This window comes from Ambystoma mexicanum, chromosome 1q (assembly GCF_040938575.1).
Source record: "Ambystoma mexicanum isolate Mex_15411 chromosome 1q, UKY_AmexF1_1, whole genome shotgun sequence".
NCBI lineage: Eukaryota > Metazoa > Chordata > Amphibia > Caudata > Ambystomatidae > Ambystoma > Ambystoma mexicanum.
Window position 1 is genome coordinate 845,052,230 of NC_090922.1, and position 27,488 is coordinate 845,079,717.

Genomic DNA, 27,488 nt, shown 5'->3' on the forward strand with positions numbered 1-27,488 from the left:
ACAGAATAAATGTGTTCTGAAGAAATTCAGCACCCAATCCATAGATGGCCCTATACAGAATACATAGTGCTTTGAACCTAATATGTTGCTCGACAGGGAGCCAGTGAAGTTGTAGTAGCAATTGGGTCATATGGGCACTCGAAGGAGGATGAAGAACGGCCCTGGCTGCCGCATTCTATAGCAGTTGAAGGTGGTGCAGAAGATGTTTAGTGACAGCCAAGTAAAGGGCGTTACAATAGTCGATGTTACAAATGACTAAGAAGGACACAACGGGTGCATGGAACTTGGCCGGGATGCACGAAATAACTTTACTGAGAGTTTGTAGTTTGAAGTATGCTTTTTGACATGCAGATGAGACCTGGTCGGCCATGGACAGAGGCTGAGATTTTAACGCCAAGGTCTTTTGCTGAGGAGACCAACTGGGGGAAAACCATGGGGTCCAAAACAGAGATGGCATAGCAGAACTCACCACTAACACCTCTGTTTTTGCACCATTGAGCGTAAGTCAGTTTCTCGCCATCTACTCACCAATAGCTAACGAACAATTTTTCAGTTTGCCAGACGATTCTGATTTGGTGAAATCCAGCCGCACAAAGATCTGAGTATCATCGGCATAGGAATAGTAGAGCAGACCAAAAGCGTGAATTATGGCCTGAAGAGGTCGAATGTAGAGATTAAATAAAGTGGGAGACAGAGAAGAACCCTAAGGAACACCACAAAGAACAGAGATTGCTCGAGAGCAAAAAGGAGATAGAGAAACAGACTCAGTGCGTCCAGACAAAAAGCAGGAGAACCAAGCCAGTACTCGGCCGAGGAGACCAGCAGTGGAAAGCCAGGAGATCAGGGTAGGGTGGTCGATGGTATCAAAGACTGCTGATAAATCAAGCAGAATCAAAGCGCCAACCCCATCCTGATCATCCTGGCAAGTCAGGTCATCCAACACAGAGACCAAGACCGACTCAGTTCCCCTACCAGGGCGAAACCCAGATTGAAATGGGTCAAAGAAATTGGAAGATTCCAAGAAAGTGCTAAGGAGTGGAGACACCAGTGATTCTAAGAGCATCATCAAAAAGGGAAGCAAAGAGATGGGGAGAAAATTAGACAGAACTGTCGGGTGGAGCCCAGGCTTTATTAGCAATGGATTGACAAAAGCATGTTTTAAGTTCTCTGGAATAATCCCCAAAGTAAAGGAGTCATTGACTGCCTCAGTAAGTTGGGTGACAATGTCCAGTGAGATATTTTGCAGTATAGAAATTGGGACAGAATCCTCGGGAGACGCTGATTTAAGGCAGTCAAATGAGGCCAGCACTTCATCCTCTGTGAACACTGGAAAAGAGGACCAGTCAGGGATCGGCGAGGTGGGGTCAGTGGAGCTCAGACTTAAAGGAGGACACTGTGCATCAGAGGGACAGGAGACAACAATGCCTTCCCGTATGTTGGCTATCTTTTCCTTAAAAAAAGAGAGAGCGAGTCGCACAGTTCCTGGGAGGCAGGAATTCCCGGCTGGGATTTTGCCTGTACAGCAAGAGACTGAACGATCGCAAATAGAGCCCTGGGCTTGTTAATAGCCTGCTCAATGCTATTACTGAAGTAGAGTTGGTTTGCTTCCCTAATGGCTTTATGGTATTGAAGAGTCGTATAACGGTAGAGGAGATGATGCTCAGCCAGATAAGCATGTCTCCATATCCTTTCCGCCAGTCTCCGACAGAGTTTGAGAGTTTTTAACGCTGCGGAAAACCAAGGCTCAGAACGCCTAGTCCTTATAGGCAGCCTTTGCAAGGAGCCAGATTAATAGCAGCACAGGTCAGAATCTGCTAAATAGTTGCCAAGGTACGGTTAATAACCTTGGCAAGATCTTTAAGAATAGCAGACGTAAAATCTGGGAGAGAAACTTTATGCCAGCCACGCTTAACTGCAAACCGCAAAGGGGTGGACACAGGACGGGGCATTATAGGCATGGAGAAGGGGACCAATACATGGTCTGACCAGATAAGAGGCAGTGCCGGGGCTACTGACAAAGATTCGGGGTGCAGGAAAAATAAAACCAAGGGTGTTTCCACGCCGATGCGTGGGATAATCGATCAACTGGGAGAAACCCAAATCCTCCATAGAGAGCGAAAATTGTTTGGCCAACAAGCTGCTGGTTTCATCGGTGGGAAAATTAAAATCACCCATAGTAACCAAATTAGAATATTTCTGGAGAAGCAGAGTAATCAGCCCAGGAAACCCCTCAGGGAACCTCCTGTCATAGCCAGGAGAGCGATATATATTAATAGTACTTACAGAGTGCTAGAGGCAGACGTAGAAATGATGACCAAAATCGCATCCATGTTAAGATCATGCACCAATGGCATAATGCGAGTTTGGAACTTTGACTTAAAAACTACAGCAACACCACCACCCATACGGGGAGGAGCACGGTCACACCAAAGTATGGCATAGTCAGAGCGTAGTAGTTGGATAATCGAAGGTTCAGAATGGGGCCCCAACCAAGTTTCAGATATGAATGCCAAGTCTGGTTGAAGGTCCTCCAGCAGATCTCGACAGCTTGAAGCATGAGCTGCCAAAGATCAGACATTTCATAATAGGCCAAGCACCTGAGTAATTGAGGCAGAACAAGAGCCAAAATTGCTAGGCAGAACAGTTGAAGCTGGCGTCAGTGCAAGCAGCTCTTCTTGCGAGAATCAAAAAGCTTGGGAAGGTAGATTAGTGCTGTGGTGCATCCAGGGCCCATACTGGGCACAGATGGACTTGCCTTAAGCATGCCTTTGGCATGCTGATGGCGTGCCCGCTGGGCCTGCACACTGCTCGGGGGAAGCAGCCGACACATAAGTGCCAGGGAAGAGTCTACAACGAGACTCAGGAACGCCTATTAGTCATAAAAAGAAGACTAACCACGTAGCGGTAGTCCACAATCAATAATAACAGTTCCCAATTCAGCAATGCACAATGTTACACAAATTCAAAGTTGTTAAAATGATTAAAACGGCAGAGTTTTAAAATAAACAGCCCAGTAGCAGCAATAATGGGCCAGAAATTAAATAACACACCAAGGGGCTTTAAAATGGTAATCCTGAAATAGGACACCTCACCTCTCGATCTAGCGCGGGTGACGCAGCTGACACAAAAGTGCTGGGGAAGAGTCTATGATAAAAAATTGACTAATGTTAAAACTGGTTACCCGACATGTCCCAACCGAAGGGACAGGAAGAGTCAGACAATTAACCCGAATCATGCACACCTGATGTACCTTTACTTTCCCCACAGTGATAAAAGGTGGATCGCCAGAGCAGAGGGAGAGCAAGGCAGACTGCACAACGTGAGGGCTAACTCAGCACGGCAGTTCAAGTGGAGGTGAAAGAAGGTGAATACGGAGAGGGTGACAAGGAGATAAGTGACCTTGACCTTTCCGACCCAGGACCATGAAACCTCTGTAGGTGGAAACATAAGACCGCGAACAAAGGCCAGTGTGTGTTGCAGCAGATGTCAATGGTATCGGAGACCCTCCTCCACTGATAACCAAGCTGGGAAAGGACGCTGGTCTCGGTGGCACCAACCTTGACTCCAAGGATAAAGAAAGGCAAGTGGTTCATCACAGCCAGTGAGTCGAGGGGCGAATTGATAAGAAACCGAACTGTGTTAAACGAAAAGTAGCCAACAGCTAATTTTAACTTTGAAAGACTTAAAAATATGATTGAGGAACAAAGGGGAAAACCACCAACAGAGAAGTCCAGCACCACATGGGGGCTCCCGCAGGAAATTCTGGGCAATTACCACTGGCAGAAACTACCGGAATCAGATACCTTTAGGAAGATGCGAAAAGAAGTCAAAGTGGTCATACAGGGGTCTTGGAAATCCTCTATAACGTCGAAAGTCTTTGACCAAGAGGGTTGCAAAGTTTGGCAAGAGTGAACACGGCGGAGGAATGCTAACAAAAAGGGGCAAGGTCCAATGTCCCGAAGTACAGTGGACTGTTTGTAGAAGTTGAAAGTGAACCCGGAAGAGGAAAGCAGACAATCAGAGACTAAGCCTGAAGTGCTGCTTAAAAAGACATTAAGACACGTGCAAGTGAGAAGTATTTGAAGACCAGGGGAAGTGAATTGTCCCCCTTGTCAAGTGGGTCTGAGCCCGGTCGAGGAAGATCCAGGGGTTAAAAGTCATTACCCAAAGTTCATTGAGAAAGGAACTGCTCAATTGATTGGTTGGATACAATACGTGAGGGGTCAGCACCCGGAAGAGGGGGACCCAGGGGTAAAGCCATCACCCAACGTGAACTGTTGGACAAGAACCTTTTGTTTGTTTGTTTGTTTGTTGGATGCATCAGGCCTCGAAGGCAAGAGACTTTTTAATGAAGAGACTTTACCACTGAAGAACCTGATAACTGGAACTGAACTGTCGGCTCATGCTAAGAAAGCTTAAGTGTGTATTGTGCTAGCTCGAACTGAACTGTCGGCTCGTGCTGAGGAAGATCGAGTGTGTGCTGTGCTGCAAGGTCCCACCTTGGCCTATGCTGAAAAATGTGGGGAAGGGAGACCCCTGGCAATCACATCCTGACTTATTATCAATAAACACCCTTGAACTGTTATCACTTGTGTCTGTCTTTACTGTTGCCACCATGAGTTCCATCCAGCGGTCAGAGCGAGAGAGAGAGAGAGAGGGAGAGAGAGAGAGAGAGAGAGAGAGAAAAGGAGGGAGCTGATGTTCCGATGAGGAAGAGGTCTGTCTTACTGGCATTGAGGCAGAGATCATTAGCAGCACACCACTCCTGAATTGAAACAGACTGTTGGGAATGAGAGAAGGTGTAGAGGCGGCTGAGAGTCGAGTATCATCTGCATAATACTGAAAGTTAGAGCAGAGAGCAGCTATGCGGTGGGTGAGAGGAGCCAGGTATTGGTTGAAAAGCCACAGATAAAGGTTAGACCCCTGGGACCATGAAACCTCTGTAGATGGAAACATAAGACCACGAACAAAGGCCAGTGTGTGTTGCAGCAGATGTCAATGGTATCAGGTTGGAAGAGAGAGATAGAAGAGAGGAGTTGGATCTGAGATGGTCGGTCAGTGAGAAAGGAGGTCAGCCAGGTCAGGGCCTGATCAGTGATACCCAGGTAATCACAGAGGTACTTGAGCCCTATGGCATGATTGACCATGTTGAAGGCAGAAGAAAGGTGAAGGAGAATGAGGACAGAAGGAAGGTTGGAGAACTTTCACAGATGTTCAGGAAAGCCGTTTCCGTGTTTCTGGCTGTTCTAAAGCCAGACCGATGGTCATGGAGACAACCAACAGATTCAGTGTGAAGGTTAAGCTGGGGGATGGCCAGTTTCTCCAAGAGTTTGCCGAAGAAATGAGTGATATAGATAGGGCGATAGTTAGCCGGAGTGGAATGAACGGCAGAGGGCTTCTTGAGGAGAGGGTGCACACGGAAGTGCTTCAGGTGGGAGGAAAATGTTCCAGTGGCCAAAGAGCGATTGCAGGAATCAGCCAGGGCTGGAGCAAGAGTGTCGATGTGGTCCTTGATGGTTTTGGAAGAACAGGGAAGAACCTGTTTTGACGAGACTTTCATAGATCGGACTTGTATAGAAACATTGTCTGGGGTGAACAAGGGAAAGGAAGAGAAGGTAGGAGGAGAGGAAGTCACAGGCAGGTCAGGCATGGAAGAGGAGGAGGAGGAAGAAGAAGAAAGAGGGTGGGACAGCACGTCCTCGGTTTTAGTGATGAAATGAGAGGCCAATGCCATGCAGAGGGCATGGGAAGAGACAGCAGAGGTAGAAACTGCAGCAGGGTTGGCCAGCTCCCTTCAGATTTTGAAGAGATTGGCTGAATTGTTAGATGCCGGAGAGACACAGGCTTGGATGTGTGCTCTCTTCTTGGCGAGGACAGAGTCTGTACTGCCTTTGGAGCAGGCAGCAGGCCACTTTGTCAGATGGTGCTTCAGTAGCTTTCCACTTCCTCTCAGCCACCCTGCACTTGCATTTCAGGGTGACGAGAACTGAGTCGGACCAAGAGTTGCACTTGGATTTAGGATTCAAGCAGATCCTCATGACAAGGGCAAGTACATCAAGAGTGTCATAGATAGAAAGATGGAGGTTAGAGAGGGCTGTGTTAGGATGCGAGTCAGCCAAAGGTGCAGAAGGAGGAGAGAAAGTAGCAGCGAAAGCCTCTACTGACACATGCTTCATGGGTCGAATGACCGAGATTGTAGGTGGCAGTGCTCGGATCGTCTTGGCCTAAGGTATCTTATGTCCCTTAATACATTTTTGCAACAATGAGTCCACATTTTGCTTCAGAATTGTCAGTAGCCTCCAGATGAATCTAAGTCCCAATTCTGGCGCAGGTCCTGTCAGACATGGGACCTTATTTCTGGGGCTAGCAACCAATCATTTTTGGCCACATGCTAAATAAAAGTGGCAACACTCCAAATTCCAAGCAGCACTATCAGTCATTGGTTTGTGGAAGCAAAGTTGTGTTCAGTCTGTGTAATTTCATTTGTCTCATCCTGCAGGTATGCCTAAGCTTGCACTGATGGCCGATTCCAGGCTGGAGGAGAGGGACAAACACCGGCGATATTCTTTCAGTAGCGACAGCAGTCTTGCCAGCGTACGCTTCCTGCATGGTGAGGCTCTATCTCATACGTCTCTCCTGCAGAATGGACACATATTGTCTTGCCACAAATTTAAAACAAGTAGCTGTAAAAACAATTTGAAAAAAGGAAATGGACGAATGGAAAACAGCACTTTTTTTTAACTATGTTAGCCGTGGGGCTAGGTTTCATTGATCTAATGTATTGCAGTTACACATCTCTAAGTGCTGATATCATTTTTACCTTGGAGATGCCAGTAGTAGAAGGGGGCCCCTTTTTCACAAGTCAAAATGTTGACAGATAGTCACGCCCCTGCTTCCGGTCTTAGTCTTGCCCCCTTTTGATGTGCTTTGATATAAACAACATACATTTGATTAAAAATAATATAAGAATGGTTGATATCGATTTTATATCAAATGAATATTTGATATAAAGTGTTTTCTAATTTATATCAGTTTTGACATAAAGTGAATATACATTTTATATAAAATGTATATAAAGATGGGAGCAGCGCTCGACTATGTTGCTTGGTCGAGCCCCGAGAGTGTAGTATGCTCTGAAGACAGGGACTGTGAATCTAGGGGTTTGCAGAGTGACGTGTTGATGTTACAGAGGGGGTCCTGCCCCGGGGTGATAGGAAGCAGATATACATTTCATATCAAATTGGATGTGGAAAATATCAAATTATTTCAATATCTTTTTGATATAAAAATGTATATTAAAAATATTAAAAATATTTTTGATATACAAATTTATATATAAATCAATATTACAAATCATTTTTGGGATATACAAATGTATATAGAATATATTAAAAACATATGTTTGGATATAAAAATGTATATAACAATATTAAAATTTACATTTTTTAAATACACTTTCCTGAAAATGCTGGTATAAAAATTTGTTGATAACAATTTTATTATACAAATGTATACCAATCTTATATGAACTGGCTTTGATACCGAGTGTAAACAATGAAAAGCACTTTACTTTATAAGCAGAGTGGGCTTCCCAGAGCCCGTACAAAAGTGAAACTATTGTTTTTATGGGGTCTACAGCATCTTGTGTGCTCTTACATTTGTCCCTTCTAGCGCGCTGTGACCCACCAAAGAGATGTGAAGCAACACTGCTGTTTTACCATAAAGCATGGCTTTTTAAAAATTAAAGTACAGCAGGAACATGCCATGTGGTGGATGCTACCGTGCATTTCGCCTTTATGCTGTTGTTGAAATAAAATCTGAATAAACAGCAGGCATGTCCACAGGCCCAGGATCAAACCCAGCCTAAAAGCAAGGTTTCCCCATGCAGAGTTCCAGTCAGCTCTTACAAGTCAATTAGGTGACACTGCAGGGGTTCATCACACTGATGCTCTTCCAATGGGGTTGACAATAACCCTAGTGGTCAGAAGAGCCCCTTTAAAGTGTGAAAGCTCAATGTTGTTTCATTATCAACAATGCACAGATGTATGTATTTCTGCTTACTTTGCAATAATGATAGGGTGGTACCATAGATTGTGAATAGTTAACTTCTTGTATCCTTATAACAACTTCTAAAATTAAGTTCAGCCTGCAGATGTTACCTGGTTCCAGTGCCCCTTTTTCCTATCAACAGAAGCACAACATTCTATTTCCTGCATACTCAGCAAGAATTAGCAAGTAGCGCTGGCCCCAGGAAACATCTAAAATTAAGTTTAGGCAGATGCTTCCTGTGCTGTCCTTCAGTCATAAGTTAAAAATAGCCTTGCTAACTACCATTGATTTTAGTTGATGAACATTGTTTGTGTGCATTTTCAAGGGCGGTCTGTTTATACAGCTGGCACAAAGCATCCTGTATTCTGGAGAGTTAAATATAAATATCCCTATGCTTTCTGCTGATCTGGATAGAATGCTGCTATGTGTGTCAGCACATTCCTGGGATTCCACAGGTCTCGTCGTAGATGAAAACCCCACAGCAGTGTTGCTTCACATCTCTTTGGTGGGTAATAGCACGGCAGAAGGAACACATGTAAGCCATGCACGAGATGCTGTGGAGCCCATAAAAACAATAGTTGGACTTTTGTACGGGCTCTGGGAAGCACACTTTACTTTTACTTATAAAGTAAACTGCTTTTCGTTATATACACTCTGCATCAAAGCCAGTTCATATCAGATAGGTATTACATTTGTATGTCAACATTTTCGGGGAAGTTATTATAAAATGTGTTAATGATTCTTTTATAGTAAAAAATATACATTTTAATATACATTTCTATATCAAAAATATGATTTTTCATATTGATTTTTATATAATTTTTCATATTGAAAACTTGATTTTTACAATATTTTTATATACATTTTTATATCCAATAAATATGATTTTGAATATTGATATATACATTTTTATATCAACATTTCTTTTTATATTTGTTATATACATTTTCATGTCAAAAAGATAATTTTCCGCTGCCTATAAAGTTTATATACAAAATTATTGGGGTTTCGTACATTTACTATAAACATTTTGGGGGGCTTATCAATTTGATATAAATATGATATAATAATGATATAAAATGTATATCTGCTTCCTATCACCCTAGGGCGGAACCCCTCTGTGACATCAACACTTCACTCTGCAAAACCCTAGATTCACAGTCCCTGTCTACAGAGCTCACTTCACTCTCGGCGCTCGACCAAGCAACATAGTCGAGCGCTGCCCCCATCTTTATATAGATTTCATATAAAATGTATATTCACTTTATATCAAAACTGATATAAATTAGAAAACACTTCATATCAAATATACATTTGATATAAAAATCGATAAACATTTTTTATATCAAATGTACATTAAGTTTATATCAAGGAACATCAAAAGGGGGTGGGACTAAGACTACAAGTAGGGTGCGTGATTACTTGTCAACATTTTGACTTGTGAAAAAAAGGGAGCACCTTCTACTACTGATGCCATCTGTAGCTAAATGGTTACACCCTACTTCCATTTTTAGTCTTGGTTTAAAGTGGGCAAATCCAATTCGGCCAAAATATTACTATCTACTTTGGGTTCCGGATTTATGCATGGATACACTGTACTTCAGTTTACATTTTCTTCCCTTTAGAGCATTCATCGAATAAGGTCTTTGCCTGACCCTTACATGACCACATCAGGCAGACCCCGATATGATGAATACCCCAGTCAACACATTCATAACACTCCCCTTCCAAGCTCTAAACTTGAAAAAGGTGCACATTTTTATTAAGTAATTAGGGTTCCCAGACTAGGCTAGTTCCAGCAGATTTGGGCTCCAGAAAATCCCTTTGTGTGGCAGAAATCAGATTTCTGATGTTGTTTGAGCTTGATTTGGCTACTCTGGGGCTTATTTTGACTATGTTTGTTTGTAGTGCAACTAGCACTCATTTCTCCTGCTCTGGTGGATGGCAAATGCATTCTATCGGGGTGCAGATCTGGGCTGGGGATTGCTTAAAAGGAGCAGAGAAGGTTGCTTACCCATTAAATAGAACATGCTGGCTTACAGCATCAAAGCTTCCGGGACTGGTCTCCTGCTGGATTAAGACTGAGGCGTTCACAGTAGTGTGCATTGAGGGTCATTTATTAATAAATGATTAAACTGATCAAGCTGCAATGTGCGGTACTCACACAGTACAAATAATGTGTTGCACACTTGAAACCCCTTCTAGCCTTAAATGAGTATTCTGCATTTGCAGAGTCCTCAAATTGTTTCTTCTTGGATGGATTGGCTCGTTCAGTCCTGGTTTTTGCTTTGCATTCTGGGACGTTCAATGCTGTACTTATAACAGGGTTGTCAATTGGGGTCACCAGAGGTCACCAGAGCGACCCCTGCCGTCTCCCAGCAATGCCTGCCATAATTCTGCGACCTCTGGCTCTGGGCTGGAGCCTGGAGCTTGCGCTTTAAAAAAATACTTTGTTGCTTCAACAAACTATTTGAAAAACAGAGCAAGCTCCAGACTGCCTGATGCCACCCAGACCTGGCTAGTGGAAGCAGCGTGGCGCCGTGCCTTCACGTCTGTTACGTTTTGGGCTATGGTTGCTTAGCAACCATAGCTCGTCCGGGGCAGAGGCAGGGCAGAGAAGGGCTCTGAGTGCAGCAGCAGCCAGCGACACCAAGGCACGTGGGATTCCTCTCCGGGCTGAGCTGCCCCAAAGTATAAGCAATCAACTCCACAATTTATAGTCTTTCTTATGCATGATGGTCCACAATAAAGCAGCATGCTTTGAAAATGTGTTCATACCCAGAAGGTATAATAGCTTGATATGCTAAAAAGTAAGGTTTGCGTGATTTATTGGTAAAAGAAAGCAAAAGTAAAGTGTGCGAGTAGGTTGGTTGCACACAGAGCCCCTGGTCTTGTAGCAGAATTTATTTAGCTGCAGTCAAGAGGGCCAGCGCAGAGCAGCTCAGGTCCACAGCCCTAATTTATTGGTGAAAGAAAGAAAAAGTAATGTGCAAGTAGGTTGGTTGCTCATGGAGCCCCTGGTCTTGTAGCAGAATTTCTTTTGCTGCAGTTTAGTGGGCCAGCGCAGAGCAGCTCCAGTCCCCAACATGCACTGTGGAGGGGTGAGTTCACAGGTGCCTAACCCCAGATTTGTGCACCCCATGATTTCAGGTGGCACTGTGCCAGTGAAGCAAGAGCAACTGTATAAGAACACGTTTTCTATGGTGAAATATTCTCCTGCTCTTCCCCTTCTGGCTGGCCCTTATCCCTACACCACCAATCCACCCTTATCCCCCCAGACTGTCATTTCGCTCTGTAGTCACGTTGAAATAACAGGGCTGATCCACATAAAGAGGGGATTTATCATTTGGGTTCATACACATCTGTGATAATTTGGGCCTTTAGACACTGCTAAATAAGATGCTTCATTCTTGTATTAAATGTGTGCCATTTTACATTGATATTGTAACCATATTTTTCTTAGTTTACTGAGGGATAATGCCTTAGGATGTCACTTCCGGGGCGTGGTCAAATGGCACCAATTCCTGTGATGTCACTGAGAGCCCAGACATGTGATGTCACTTCAGCTATCCCAGGCATTTTGGTGAAATTATGTCTCTGACTTAACAGTGACAGGATGAAATTAGTTAAACAGGAATAGATGGGTTACCTACACCTGATGGGAAGTACCTTGAGAGCGCTGCACGTTATTCCCATGGAATTGCTTCAGGAATCAAAGTGAGATACATTCCTAATAATTATTATATATATATTTCACAAGCATGGTTGGCATCACCACTGGGCACATGTTACAAACTGAAAGCCTATCAGTCCAGTTGTAACGTTAGTGATATTTCTGAAATACTGGGAGTGGTATGCTAGAAATACAGCTTTCTCAAATTCCTTTTAAATTATTCTTTCCATCCATTTTCACCCTCTTTTTAATGATTGTAATGGATAGTGTAGAACAGTGTTTATACCACTACTGTAAAAGGTTTGTCAAAGCACAAATGGCTACATTCTGACCTTTTTGCACATTGCATGTAAAAGGTGTTGGGAGACTGAGCATCGTGAATGCCCTCTTTCTTACTCCATTCCAATGTCAATAAGATATGGGTCTGCAACCTGTGGCTCTCCAGATGTTTAGGACTACAGCTCACATGATCTCTCATCATTGCCTATGCTGGCTTTGGCTGATGGGATGTGTGGTCCAAAACATCTGGAGTGTGTAGGGTTGGAGACCCAACAATTATTTGTACTAAATTGAAGTGATGCACTTGCACTTTCCGTCTGCAGAGTAAGAAAACTTTAAACCAATTCCTGTGACATTTTACAATGCCGGCCTGCATTTTGGGCACAACCGCATCATGATAGTTTCACTTTGGCAATGTTGGCGTAATACTGTGGGCAGCAGCATCATGAAACTGCTTTACAGTGTAAATGCTAGCATATTTTGTGGGAAAATGCATGAACATTTTGCAGTGGGAATTCAGTCATAGATGTGTGGGCATGGCATCAAGAAAATGTTTTAAATTCACGTGTGCATGTTGCTGAACCAACACCTATTGGATTTTTATACGCTTTACCCTACTGTCCCGTTTGTACATTGTATGTCTTTTGACCTCCCTTGTCTGTTTTTGCTGGAACCAGACTACCCCATACATTATGCATGGTATATCCACTACTGAAAAAACCCAATCTCGACCAAAACATCCCCACTAACTACCGCCCCATTACCACGGTACCTTTTCTGTTGAAAATACTTGACCGAGCTGCATATCTTCAGATTCAGGCTCACTTAGAAGCCAACAATCTGCTAGGCCTACGGCAATCAGGGTTTAGGCCTAGAAATGGTACATCAACACCCTTAATGGACGAAGAATTAGACAAAGGAAACCTATCCATCTCGTTACTATTAGACCTATCGGCAGCATTTCACTTGGTCAACCACGAAGTACTGTGCACCCACTTATCGTCCGCAGCTCACTTCTCCGACAAAGCCACTGCCTGGATCCAATCTTTTTTAAACCAGAGAACAATGAGTGTCTTTTCACCTAACGCCTCTGCCGAACCAGCTAAGGTGACTTGTGGAGTTCCCCAAGAGTCTTGCGTCTCAGTAACGCTGTAGAATATATTTACCAAGCCATTGTTTGACAACCTTGATCATTTGGGTGTCTCCTACACTAACTATGCAGGTGACACCCAAATTCTCAGACCCATCACGGGGAATCGCGACCTTGATGCTAAACTTCTGAATAAAATCTATCTTGTCATCCAGGCATGGATGGCCACTCATGGTCTCTGCCTCAATGATGACAAGATGGAACTTCTTCTTATCGGCTCCCAACCACAACTAAATAAACTGGACAAATAGTGCAAGGCCTTCAACATTGATGGCAGCACCATACCAGTCTCCAAAGAAGTCAATATGTTGGGCTTCTACCTGGACTCTTCCTTAACTATAAACAAACAAGTCAATGCGACAGCCTATGCCACAGCATACACTTGTAAATTAATCAACGCCTGCAGGCTATTCCTGTCCTCGATAAGCTGCTTGACTCTGGCCAGAGCTCTTATTCTCTCAAAACGGGATTATTGTAATGCATTATATCTCGAAACAACAAAAAGAAACTTAAACTTCTAATCGTGCAAAAAAACGCCCTCAGATCGGCCCTCAGCATTCTCAGATCACATCACATATCAAACACCAAACGTAATCTCCACATAGGCTCAATCAAGAGCAGCCTCTCCTCCAAAACACTAGGCCTAACACACAAGTGCCTAGCCATCTCAGCCATCTCAGCACCCAAATATCTGACTTACAAATTCTCCAAAAACCTTGTCGAACGTCCTACCAGAACCACCAAACAACATTGCCTAAGAATCCCCAGATTCAACCCCAGAGATCACGGGGTAGCAGCTTCCCCATCCCAGCCCCGAAACTGTGGAACTCCCTTCCTACAGACCTTAGAGCAGAACCCTCCTTCTCTTGCTTCAAAAAGAAAGTGAAAAACTGGCTTCTCACTCAGGAGTTGCCATCACGCTGTCGTATCTGCCCATACCTAATGTTCACTGTACCACTGTATACAACTCATCTGTATATTATGCGGACATTCCACACCTCCTGTACATATTGTATATATCATTATCGTACTTATTTGTATCCCCTGTACACTCTCTGTAACTGCTTTAATGTATCTGTAACCTTGTTTCATGCTGAATGTGACTAGATACCTGAGTGTTTGGTGCGCAATACAAATTAATAAACTAAACTAGGTATGGCTTCCTCGCTATGCTCAGTCCCTTGTGCTACTATTAACCAGCCATCACTGACCTTCAGTGTGGCCCGTGGCCCCATGGGGCGCGGTAAGTGGGGCTACAGGCTGGCCCTCTGAGGAAACACCAGAAAGAAAGACACAGACACCAGGGTAATAAAGGTGTATTTAAAAAGTGTAGTGTATGCGTTTTATTTAAGTGTTCTGTCTGTGAGTGTATGTTTTATTGTGGATTAAACCATTCCGCCCACCGTGGGGCTGGATGGAATGTTAAAAGAATCGAGAAAGGGAAAACAACAATAGAAAATAACTGCCCTGCGCAAGAATGGGCTGGGCAGGGGAAAGAAAAAGAATCCTGAAGGATTTGAAAAGAGACAGTTGGTGAGGACAGAAAAAAGGGGAGAGAAAGAGAGAAGCTTACCTGGGGAGGGGGGGCTCGCTACCTCGAGCAACCCGCTCAGGCCTTAATCTTTTGAATAGGTGCTGGGTGGTGCATGGGGGAGTCCCCCCCCCAAGAGACTATGAGCAGGGGGGCCGAGCTGTTACGTCTAGGGCAGCTTTACCGCCCCTGGGCCGTGGCACCTGTACGCCTGCCTGCGAGCCAGATCAGACAGGCCGCAGAGACATATGTGTCCTGGGCAACGTGGCGGTGGCTGCCCAGGTGCTGCCATCCCTTGTCACACACCTCTTGCCAGTCTGTGGCATTACCGCATTCGCTCATAAAGGTCCTCCTTTGTCTGGTTTTATTCATATCCCACCTTCTGTGGCATTTTTTCACACTTATGCCCTTTTCTGTAGTTTATTTTCACATGGGCACTTTGGTTGTCCTTCAAGATTTGCTTTGCTCATAAAGGTTTTATTGCATTCAATGGGCATCTGTTATCTTTAATTCCACCTTTTCATTCAGTTCGGCATTCAAAATGCATTCATTAGGCTTATTTTTAAGTTTCCATTCAGTTCGATATTTATGATGCATTCTTTATAATTAGTGTCAAGTTTTCAGGCAGTTCGGTATTTACTATGCATTAGTTATATTCAGTTTCAAGTTTCTGTTTGGTTCAGTATTCAATAGGTATTTGCTGTGTTTGGTTTCAAAGACATATTCATGATCTGTTCGGAGTGCCCCGGGGACCAAGTGCTCTTCCAGACACTCACCGGCTCTTTGCCGCTCCTTCTGACTGACCCCACAGCTTTGTCTCTCCTCTCGAGGTCGGCGGAACATCTGGTGCGAGCATGGCAGGCATTCTTCTCTGTATGCCGGCATTTGGAGAGGTTTCTCTCCAGCAGCAGATGGCGTCCTCTCTCACCTTCAGTCGCCCGCAGCTCCTGCTGCACACATTGTGTGCTGGAGGCTACCACACCTGTGGCCACGGCACGGCTCACTTATCTTGGGCCCCTCAAACTCCCTGGGGTATCTGCCAGCGTCCTGGCTCCTGCTCTGATCCCACCACAGCTGCCTCCAAACAAAGGGTCCTCTGCTGATCTCTCCCATGCAGGCCTCCCTTTTCCTCTCTGTGGTGTTCTCTGCCTCATTTTATACACCTGCAACAAGTTAACAGGTTGCAGGTGTGGATCTTTAGTTGTGTTTGCCTGACCATGATCAAACGGCCATGCCTGACTCTCTGCAGGCATCTTCTTCATCCCAGTACCAAAGTGGTAAAATGAAGGTGTAGTGTGTATTACTCTGTGTCCTCTTCCTCGGCCCAACACTTTAGAATATCAAATGTGGGGAAATGAGGGGAGAGGTTTTGCAATAGCCTATAAAGGTCAGGGAAGGGTTAGGTTGCCCATTAATAGAAAAAGGGGGGTACCACGTCTGGGTACCCCACTTCCAATCCCTGAGGAACCTCCACCCAGGTGATCCTCCCTCGCTTTTTCACCCCCCAGGGTCGGGATCTAAGAGCGATAGCCTTTCCCTGGCCACTTGAGAAGAGGATCCAGGGGGTTTAGGAGTGAGAATACCTTCAGGTTTCTCACACTATGAGTTATCAAAAGAGGCTCGGGAGATGCTAAGGAGCTGCACATATGTTATTGATAGGCTTCTGTGAGGAGGGACATCCCATGACACAGGGCATCCCACCTCATAACAATGTGTATAATCTGTCAGCACCACCACAGAGATGGGTAAGTCTCCCCATTCAAGATATTTTAGGGATCTGTAGTTATCTTTCTCAGCATGTAAGGGGCTCTGTAAAAACAGGTAGTATTTCAAATACTGCCTGTTCTTACCGACCGTCTGATTATGGGTTCATGTAGTATTTACCAATGCAGTATTCCATGGATACTGCATCCAGTAAATAACTTACCACCTAACTCAAAGTGATGGTCCCACCAATTACTAAAGTTTATCATAGAATGGCAGTGGAAAAACAAGGAATAGGAACAAAAACTATCCACCACTACGTTCTTGTTGTATAGGAAGCAAGCATTGACAAAGCCAATAGTTTTGACTGTTTGGTGAAAACATTTTCTCAGTTCATGTACAAAGACAAATGTGTGATATGTCCTACAAAAAAGAGACAGATTGGAGAGAGGGTTCACGTGGGTCGATTAATGAACACGTATGTGAGGATTTATGAATGAAGGCAAATTAAGGTAATGAATGATTAAGGATAGCTGACTCTGTAAGTGTATGGTGCTGGAGGAATAGTTTCTGAAGATGAATGAAAGTTTAAGGGCATATGGGGGTGTGAGACTTTGAATGGATAAATGCATAACTCTGACAAGGATGAATGGATTATTGAATTAGCATGCATGATTGGTTGAGTAAGTGTGAGAATGGGTGAATCAGTGAGAATGTGTGGGTGAGAGAATAAGTGAGTGATGACAGCAGCACAAAGCCAATGGCAAGGCCATGTCACACAACCAGACTGCTTTCTGTGCAGTGGCCAAGGGGTGCGAACACCCAGAACTTGACAGGATACATGAGGTTCTCTCACTAGCAGCCTGGTGTTCATGTTTCCACAATTTGAATTTGTGGTGGGAAGTGATGGGTGCACTTCATCTGCCCATTTTATCAACAACCTCATACTAGGATGCATGCAGTTGACACTGCTGTGTCCTACCCAAACAGTGGTGGAGGCATCTTTTGGGTTTTGGGATGGGGAGGAGAGGTGGCTCTTGAGGGGGTGGGACGGCATTGCAAAAGACTGAGTGTAGGCCCTGGTTATCCGGCCCTGGTCCGTGCAAGGGTGTACTCTTCTCTTCCCTGGAGCAGGGACAGTTCCCATGGGTACCACCACCCACAGCCCACAGGGTAGGGAGGGGCACTGCACCTGCGAAATAAAATTGCAGAAAACAGGATATTGGCTAAACCCAGAGTTCTTTGATGAATAACGGACACAGACACCAGAGTGAACTTTTATAGGGATCCCAAAGGGGACCCCTCTTTATTAAACACACCCTTATTCTTTAACCCTTAACCCTAGGATTCCCCTGGCATGAGCGCCATCTAAGTGGGGACCTGCTACGTCAGCTCACCCTTCCTTGGAGGTTCTTCGCCCGGCACCGCCGCATCCAGCAGCTCCGCGTTCAAGCTGTTGAAGGATTATGCTGTGATAGATACGAGCGAATCCCAAAGTCCCCCCGGATTCCTCCAGTACAGCAATGCTGGATAAGTAACATTTGTTTTTCTCTTCTAATCACGGTCCTGACGAAGATGGCTAACCTCTCTAATGCCATCGAAACCGGTCAACCCTTTAATATCTCCCATTACATCTGAGAGTTACTGGTTGGACTAATCTAATTGCACATTCACATATATGGAGCCATTTCAGCTTTTTTCTTTCTTTTTAGTGGACATTCCAACTGTACTTGTTGCATTACTGTAACTAAGACCCACGGGTACTATTAAAGTTTGCACTTAGTTTGGAATACAACTAGTTTACCTGTCTTCAGGTTGCCATTACTTAGAGCTGGCTGTGACAGAATCTAATACGTAGTTCTGTCCCTTGTTGCATCAGCAAGTTGGAAATGTTCTGAATGTATGATACTGTGTTTTGACCAGGTATATGCCACCACTGTAGAAGGTTAGGGACAACTCTCTTCTCTATCACTTTTAGGTAGGCGTTGCACCATATGCCACCTAGGGTAAGGCAACCCCGATAGGGTCAGGGTGTCCTTCCCCAGGGCTAGCTTGTAACTTGGTTGTCTCCCCTCCTTACAGACTGTGTGTCCATGTAAGATTATTTAATTCACTGTAACTTTGAATAACCTCTCTCCTACTGAACCGTTGTTTTTGTGCTAACACATCGTATCCAGTTACCCTTGCTTCCACGAACGTACCCTGTTTGTTTGAAACCTTTTGAGCGCAGATGCCATTTTTAAATGTCCCGCACACTCGTGATTCAACCAAACAACTAGTCTGCATATTCAGTTTTGGGTTTCTTTCAATCAGCATCAACTCCTTCCTCCTCTCCCTCCTCTCAGTACTTGAGGCTTTATGGGAGTTGAAGTCCGTAGAAAGCATGGGATTTTTAAATTGATGTTGTTTAGAAGTCTTACTCTGAAAAACATCAGAAACAGGAAATGTTGTAGGTGTGTTATGTATGTTTGAAGCATGAATGAAACTCTGTCTAGAGTGACTTAAAGTACAGGGTTTTTGGGTTCTATAATAAGGAGGATTTGTGGGGACACAAGGCATCAAAAACACAGGCATTATAAGATAATTTTCAGTGGGAGGGAGAGAAAACTGCGTCTCATCCAATTGAGTCACCACCTTGCCCCGATAGCCGCCCCTGTATGTGATTCTCTCATATTACCACCCCCAGGATCCTGTGGTGGCTGCTGTCCATTGGGAACATTGGAGGAGATCATCACCGGGGAATCAGTGATGACTCGACAGTATGTGTCACACTAGTCACGAGGCAAGTGCCCTAACCATTAAAACACTTGGTGTCAATCCCACTATGAGAAAAATCACTATAATGGATAACAATGACCAGGGTGAGGGGATGGTGTAGCTTCCACAGGGGCATACCACTCCAGGCATGAGACCACTTCCTGCTCCTCACACCAGGCCACACCATGTTTTTCACTGCAATCCTGTACCAGAAATTGAGGTTTAAGGAGCCCTAGTGATGCTGGGTCCTAGATGGATTATGTGAGTGGAATGTTTGGTAATGTTTTTTGTCACCTCAGGGGCAACAGAGGACGCTGCCAAAAGGTCCATGGTGTTATTCTCTGCTGAAGGGGAAGTACATAGGATGCTTAAAGCCCTCCCAGCCAGGGATGGGCCCTACAAAGCTGCCATGGATGCTCTCACTACATACCACACCCATCTTGTAAAGAACGATTACGAAAGGGTTTGCCTAAGGCAAGCTAGCCAAGGTGCATCTGTGTTGCTAGACATATTTCATGCCCACCTAGGACAACTGGGTTTGCCATGTATACTAATCAACAACGCAGATGAAATTTGGGTACAGATCATACATAATTATTTCTCTAGACAATAACAGTAGATTCTAAAGGAACCTGATCCATCACTGCAACGTACTGTAGAAATAGGACATGCACATGAAATGGCTAGTGAGAGGGCCACTTGCGTGAAGGTAATAAAAGTGATACAGGTGGGTAATGTACATGCCATTACAGCTTGCCCAGAGGTGAGACAACAAGGGAGAGAAGGTAACAGACAGAAGCCTCAGCCAAAACAGTCCAATGAATGAAACAGCACAAAATGTGATTCATGCAGTGGATCGTTGCCACCCAACCAAAGTGCCCAGCATACTTCGCAAACATCTTGCAGAGCAATGTGGATGGAACACACCCAACCCAGCAGGACAAAAACTCACCAGATCTAGATCAGCCCATGTGCGACTATCACAATTATCTGCATAATATGCTAAACCAGCGGCGGCTGGTGAATTTTTTAACTGGTGGGGCGTAAATATATGCCTCAGATATGCCTCCGTTCCCAAGCACCAATAAAGGGTGTTTCGGGGGAAGGGGAGGTTTCACGCCCCAAGAATGTTAAAAAAAAATGGGTTAAAATGGTGCATTTTAGAGCACACTTTTTAGACGAATTGGGTAAAAAGCAAAACAGTTTGCAATTGGTTTTGTAGGATAGCACACTGGCTGTGCCCATACATTTCCATGTAGACTGCACGATTATACCTTAGTATTTCCATATAAGATCATACTCATGTTGGAGTTGCGCATAATGCCAATAATGATAATATAAGAAAACATGTTCATGTTTGTTCTGCCAATATATTGCAGTATCCCCTCTGTGAGACAAGCATGGTATCAGGAGAGACACAGACTCAAAAATAAGTTTTCAAAACCTTTATTTCTAAAGGTTCCTGGGTTGGTGTAGTGCCTAACTGGCCCTAACACTAAAGGGATGAGTCCCTTAACTGACGTTTCTAAGGGCCGTCGAAGTAAAAAAGTCCAAAATAAAAATCTGTATGTGTCTAAACCTATGCTTGCTCTCACTCTTTGACAAAACTTTTTTAGGAAGTCTTTCAAAAGCAAAAAGTGGCGGTTCAACAAAAATAGGAAAGCAAGATTGGTTTCAGGTGGAATTCTCACCATATGTAATTTGGTCAGCTTCAACAGGATCATTTCAAAGAAAAGAGACTGTTCATAGGACCCTCTCCATAGTTCATAAAATGTCAATGTATTTAATGTCTTGGGGTTCCCTTCCCCAAGCTTCAGTTTCTTTAGTAGCAAAAAATAATCCAGATTCAACTTTGATAGGCCTCTTAGGGTTCCCTTGCCCATGCTTAGTCCTCTTCCAAGTTGAAAAACAAATACACTTCTTTGGCCTCTCATGGTTCCCTTCCCCAAGCTGCTCCCGGGCTTCTCCGATACTAACAACGTCCCCAGCTTGCTCATTCAGCTTTGCAGAACTGCACTTTTGTAGTTGGAAAAGCAGTCAAGTGGAGTCAAGTGTGAGTCATAATTAGTGAATGCCTGACTATCAATGGGACAGCTCAAGTTCTTTCTATAGCTGGTTTCCCTTACACTCCCCATGTTAATCCTATGGGAAATCTTCACTACTCCCGGTTGCTGCTTCCCCGCCACAGTATTGGTTGGAAATGGGGAGGGGAGATGGAATGGGATTGAAAATTATCCTTATAGGTGGATCAATCATAGGATGACTGACAGAGCAAAGAGGGGAATCCCCTGGCCTTGTTTTAATACCACTGGAGTTATTCCCCTTTTGTTAAGTTGTTTCCTACTCCTGGTCCCCTAGCATAAAGGTACTGGCCTTAACCACCTCTGCTTTGGTCTGAAAGGTGGGGAGATAAATAGGTGTTAAGTTTAAGTCATATTATTTTTTTCCCCTGACCCACCTCCCTGCCTATGATTGTTCGGATATGGTATTCCTGCCTCTCTCTTGGACCAGGGACAATGGCCCTCCCCTGGCCACCTGAATAGAGGTCTCAGAGGGTCTCAGTGGGAGAACACCCCTAGGTTTCTCACACCACATAGGAACATACTCCAGTTAGCTTTACCACTAAAAATGCATGCCAAAGTATGAAAACATGTCCAAACTGGCTGTACTAAAATACCAGTCAAGCTACATAACTCTTATCATGCTTGCTTTATCAAAGATGACCAATACAAAATATAATACCACAATAAGAAGTGGCTAGACTGGTTGCATAAAAGTGACAGTCTTGCTTCATTGGCTGCAGACCTCGTTACAGCACGCAATCATCCTGCAGCCATCCCTGCTCTCCACTTTACCTCTGAGTAAGCAGTTGAGTTTACTTCCCTCCCCGTGGGTCCTCCTTTTCTGAATTGTTATTTTTCTGTGGGATTCCACCCCCTGCCTTTTATCTTTTTTTCTCAACTACCTGGTGCTTCTCTTGCCCTCTCTATTATCCCCTTACCCATCCATTCACCATTTCGCTCCCCGCCACAGCCCCTGCTCCCATTGGCTGCAAACCTTGCTACTATGAGCCTAATCATCCTGCAAACATTCCTGCTCTCCACTTTAGCTTGGAGTTACCAGGTGAGTGGGTTTTTCTCCCAGTGGGTCCCCCTTTTCTGGAAACTTAATTTTTATGTGGGATTTTACCCCCTGCCTTTTATCTTTTTTTCTCAACAAGGTGTAGAGGCCCAGATAGGCCTCCACACCTTCTGGCAACAACATGAGTTTAAAACCCTGGCTGGAAAATACATTTAGCATTTTAGATCTTGGCTGAAGGTAAGCAGAGTCCTAATGGTGTTTTGCACCTTTACAAAAAATGCCTCCTGCTTCAATGCTTGGAGCGTGCTCTACTAAGTGTCACCACTGACCTCCCTACCAGTCCCTCATCCAATCGCCACCTCCCGCCCCTCTCGTGAGCCCGGATTGGCCTCCGAAGCCTCAAATAACAACCATCCAGGGAAACTCCCTTCCCGTTGCAGCCCCCTTGGCTAAGGGTCCCCTTGGCAAAGGGCAGCTCCCGAAGAAGCAGCTCCAGATGGTGTTGGCCGATGTCAGCCGGAGAAGTAGGCAGCCGTCAACCAGCAGCGACAAAGTAGGTGAGGTGTGGACAGGGGGCACAGCAATCACTGTACCTCATCAAACTGGCCCACCTCTCTCATTACCACTCATTAACTGTCCCCCTCAGCCTCCACTAGATTTCAGCCTGCATGTACCCATTCCTATTGATTAGTTGTTGTTCCATTTGACTCACTGAGTTGTCAACTGTGCTGCCTAGCCATCTCTCGCCTCTAAGAGAAACGTTAGTCAGTGTTATCTCATCTCCCCACCACCCAATAGCGTGTAGACTTCAAGCACCCACTTCTATTGAACAACTGTCCAAACTTAAACAAATTTGTGACATGTGCCGCATGTGCCGCTATTGGGAAGAATTGTGAAGTTTAGCATGTACCAAACTAAGACAAAATCATGAAGTTTAGCGTGCGCTGCTCCTAGACAGAACTGTGAAGTTTAGCGTGTGAAGCCTCAAATAACAACCATCCAGGGAAACTCCCTTCCTGTTGCAGCCCCCTTGGCTAAGGGTCCCCTTGGCAAAGGGCAGCTCCCGAAGAAGCAGCTCCAGATGGTGTTGGCCGATGTCAGCCGGAGAAGTAGGCAGCCGTCAACCAGCAGCGACAAAGTAGGTGAGGTGTGGACAGGGGGCACAGCAATCACTGTACCTCATCAAACTGGCCCACCTCTCTCATTACCACTCATTAACTGTCCCCCTCAGCCTCCACTAGATTTCAGCCTGCATGTACCCATTCCTATTGATTAGTTTTTGTTCCATTTGACTCACTGAGTTGTCAACTGTGCTGCCTAGCCATCTCTCGCCTCTAAGAGAAACGTTAGTTAGTGTTATCTCATCTCCCCACCACCCAATAGCGTGTAGACTTCAAGCACCCACTTCTATTGAACAACTGTCCAAACTTAAACAAATTTGTGACATGTGCCGCATGTGCCGCTATTGGGCAGAATTGTGAAGTTTAGCATGTACCAAACTAAGACAAAATCATGAAGTTTAGCGTGCGCTGCTCCTAGACAGAACTGTGAAGTTTAGCGTGTGCCGCTCCTAGACAGAACTATGAAGTTTAGAATGCATCGCTCCTGAACAGAATTGTGAAGTTTAGCATGCACTGCTCATGGACAGAATTGTGAAATTTAGCATGTACCATACTTAGCGACAGAATTGTGAAGATTAGCAGGTACCACACTCGGACAGAATTGTGAAGTTTACCACGTGCCGCTCCAAAACAGAATTGAAGTTTGGCATGTACCACCACTAGACAGAATTGTGAAATCAGCAAAGAGGTAAGAAGAAGAAGAAAGAAGGAAAACAAAATGGAAAAAAAGCTAACCCAACTCACCTCAATATTTCTGCATACACATCTCCTACAGAAACTCATACAACCACTTCTCTGCACAGCAATCCGCACATACTTCACCAACATGCAACAAAATACAAACAACACATAACCCAGCACACCCTACTAACTGCCCCTCACCCCTCTTTTTTCACACCCTCCTTTTCAGATCCACCAGTGCGCTTGGGGACCACTCTGGTGGTACAAATACATTTAACATTAGCATTAACATAACAGGTATCATGCTTGCTTTACCAAAGCTGCCCAATACAAAATGTCATACCACAATATGAAAAGACTAGACTAGCTGCATTGAAATGCCAGTCTAGCTACATAATAACACTTATGCTTGTTTTACCAAAGATGCCTAATACAAAATGTCAGGCCACAGTAAGAATAATACCACTAATCCTGATTGCTTTAGCAATGTTTCCCAATATAAAATGTTATATGACAATAAGAAATGGCTGGATTGACAATAAGAAATGGCTAGACTGACTGAAATGCCAGTTAGCTACATAATAACACTTTCATGCTTGCTTTATCAAAGATGCCCTAAATACAAAAAGTCACATAACAATAAGAAATGGCTAAACTGGCTGCATTAAAATGCCAGTTAGCTACATAATAACACTTTCATGCTTGCTTTATCAAGGATGCCCAATACAAAATGTCCTGTCACCGAAAGAATAATACTACTGATCCTGCTGGCTTTACCAAAGTTGTGCAATGCAAAATGTAATACCACAATAAGAAATGGCTAGACTGGATGCATTAAAATGCAAGTCTAGCTACATAATAACACGTTCATGCTTGCTTTATCAACCATGGCTAGTAAAAGAATACAATGCCCAGGTGGCAGGTGTGTGTCAGGAGCTGGACTCCCAGGGTACAGCCATGGTATTTTTTACGGGGCATAGATGCCAAGGAAAATCTGTCATGCATGCCCCCTGAGGCCCAAAGTGCCTCACAGGCACACATTGTGTGCATGCGGGGTGCTGGGGGGGCCCAGTCATGATATTGTTTACTGGACATCTATCAGATGCCTATTAATAAATGGCATTCCTTCCCTCATTGCCCTCCAGTGCCTCACATGCACAGATCATCAATTGTGCGTACATGCAAGGGGCTGGGGTGCTTAGGGGTCAGGCTTGACATTGCATGTGAGGAGCTACGAATCCCAGCGTACTGTGCTGCCATTTTTTGCTGGGCATACCCAGTAAAAAATGCCATGCCTGCCCCATGGGCCCCACAGCACCAAACGCACACACACAATCAACTTGATTATGTGTGTATGCGAGGTGCTGGGTGCCCAGTGGGCAGGCATGGTATTTTTACTACACATCTACGATACCTGTTCAGCAAACAAAATGCCATCCCTGGCCACTGGGCCACCCACACACACACACACACTCACACACAAAAGTGATTATGTATGTATGCAAGGCGCTGTGGGCCAGGGGGGCAGCTATGGTATTTTGACTAGACATCTATCATAGATGTCCTGTAAAGAAAATACTATCCCTGCCCCCAGTGACCCACAGCAGCTCAGACAGAGAGCTGATTTTGGCTGGTGGGGAAGGGGTTAGTGCAACGAAGGCATTTTTGAAATGCCTTCATTGTCCAAACCTCCTACCACCACTCGCCAAAATCAACTCGGACCAGAACAAACAAATACACACAACATACACGCAGAAAATACTTGCGGTCTCATTCACACAGCATCCATCATGCACGCACTCATACCACAAGCATACATGCATCCATACCCATATTTAAATAATAAATAAATGAACATAAAAACAGACACATTCACACAACATACACACAGCAAGCACTCTGTTTCATTCACACAAACATCCATCATGCATTCACTCATAAGACAAGCATACACGCATCCATACACTTATTTAAATAAATGAACATACAAACGCACACATTTAGACAACACACACACTGCAAGCCCTCTCTGTCTCATTCACTCGAGAACCCATCATGCACTGACTCATGACACAAGCATGCACGCATACACACATATTAAAATCTTTAAAAAACATTAACATAAACAAACTTACCTTCTGACGCAGGTCTTTCCTCTCCAGGGCTCAGGCTCTTGCTAGCATGAACAGGAATCAGGAAGCTTCCTGGTTTCTGCACATGTGTGCAGGGGGCCTGAGCGTGGGTGATGAGATGCACACCCCAGCCTGCTCTGTCTGTATGTGCGAGGAGGAGAAGCACATACATGCATACTTGCACATACAGACATGCAGTTCTAAAATGCCCCAGTTGTGCATGGCTCATTGAGCTTGCAGGGCTAGGGAACTCTAATTGCCAAAGGGAAACAATGCTTCTCTTTGGCAGTTAAGAGCGCCCCTCAGCTGAAAAAGAAACAGCTGAGGGAGTGCTCATATTTCACTGTGCTGGCTCCTCCATAATGGATGTGGGGGGGCAATACCTGGTGGGTCGACACCCCCTCACCCATTATGGACGAGCTGCCCCTGTGCTGAACCTCTAGAGGAAACCCCATGACAACCCTGCTTTGCCATAACAGTGCTATCCACAGAATCCTGGTGGTCATAGACACGAGTGCCTCAGTCAAGGTGATGCTAACTGGCCAGTGCAAAAGACTTCACCCGCCTCCACGACTGGCAGCTGCGAAGATTTCAATTTTCACCTATGCAAGGGTACATCTCCACTCCCTCTGGACGGAGAATTCTACACAAGGGTCAACCACGATCATCTGTGAGCACCAGCGACATTCTACATCACACCGAAAGCAGGGGAAACATTACCAAGCTGTGAAAAAGTGGAAGAACCCGGACTAGTTCGTTTTCCTGTGAGTACTTCCTCGGGTCTATGCCAATTTGACAGAATAGGATGCTGGAAAGGGCAGAACGTTCCTCTGTATATAGACCCTACAATGCAGCCAGTCGCGCTGCAACACAGAAGAATTCAATTTCACCCGAGACACAAGGTGGAAATGAAACTTCAAAAACCTGAGGAATCCAACATTATTGAAAGGGTAACGGGTCTGATTCCATAGGTATCTCCTATTAATTTGCCCAGATACCTGAGCAACCAAGTGAAGTTTGCATCTGTATTCACATGCGACTATCTTTTCGAGCTATCAAGGCTGAGCGACACCCTCATTGATGACATGCTCGCTGACCATCAAGGATCAAGTATATTTTCCAGAATGGACTTAAAAGCAAGTTCCCCTACATATAGACCCCCAACACAACGCTTTTTTGTCACATGTCGGCCTTTTTCGTTACAAAAGAGTCAACTTCAGCAGTGGAGGTGTTCCAACACACCATCAGAGGGGTGCTTGCGAGCCTTACCGAGGTCATAAATATCAGTGAAAACATTTTGACTCAAACGAACCTGCGATAAGAAAAGTTA

The 27,488-nt window shown here is 44.6% G+C and overlaps 2 protein-coding genes across 5 annotated transcripts in view; one reads left to right on the forward strand and one right to left on the reverse strand.

Moving 5' to 3' along the window:
- The window catches only part of NOS1AP (nitric oxide synthase 1 adaptor protein), a 1,516,567-nt gene that overhangs the window by 103,930 nt on the left and 1,385,149 nt on the right, over positions 1-27,488 (reverse strand). The window lies entirely within an intron of this gene.
- Positions 1-27,488, forward strand: part of LOC138537868 (spermatogenesis-associated protein 46-like) — an 88,805-nt gene that overhangs the window by 58,070 nt on the left and 3,247 nt on the right. For 2 of the 3 annotated variants that reach the window (XM_069641487.1, XM_069641484.1), the window contains exon 3: positions 6,500-6,610. The exons of the other annotated variant lie outside the window; for it this stretch is intronic. In XM_069641487.1, coding sequence (XP_069497588.1) covers positions 6,500-6,610 — 111 coding nt within the window. The remainder of the gene's footprint in view (positions 1-6,499; positions 6,611-27,488) is intronic. 3 annotated transcript variants of the gene reach the window in all.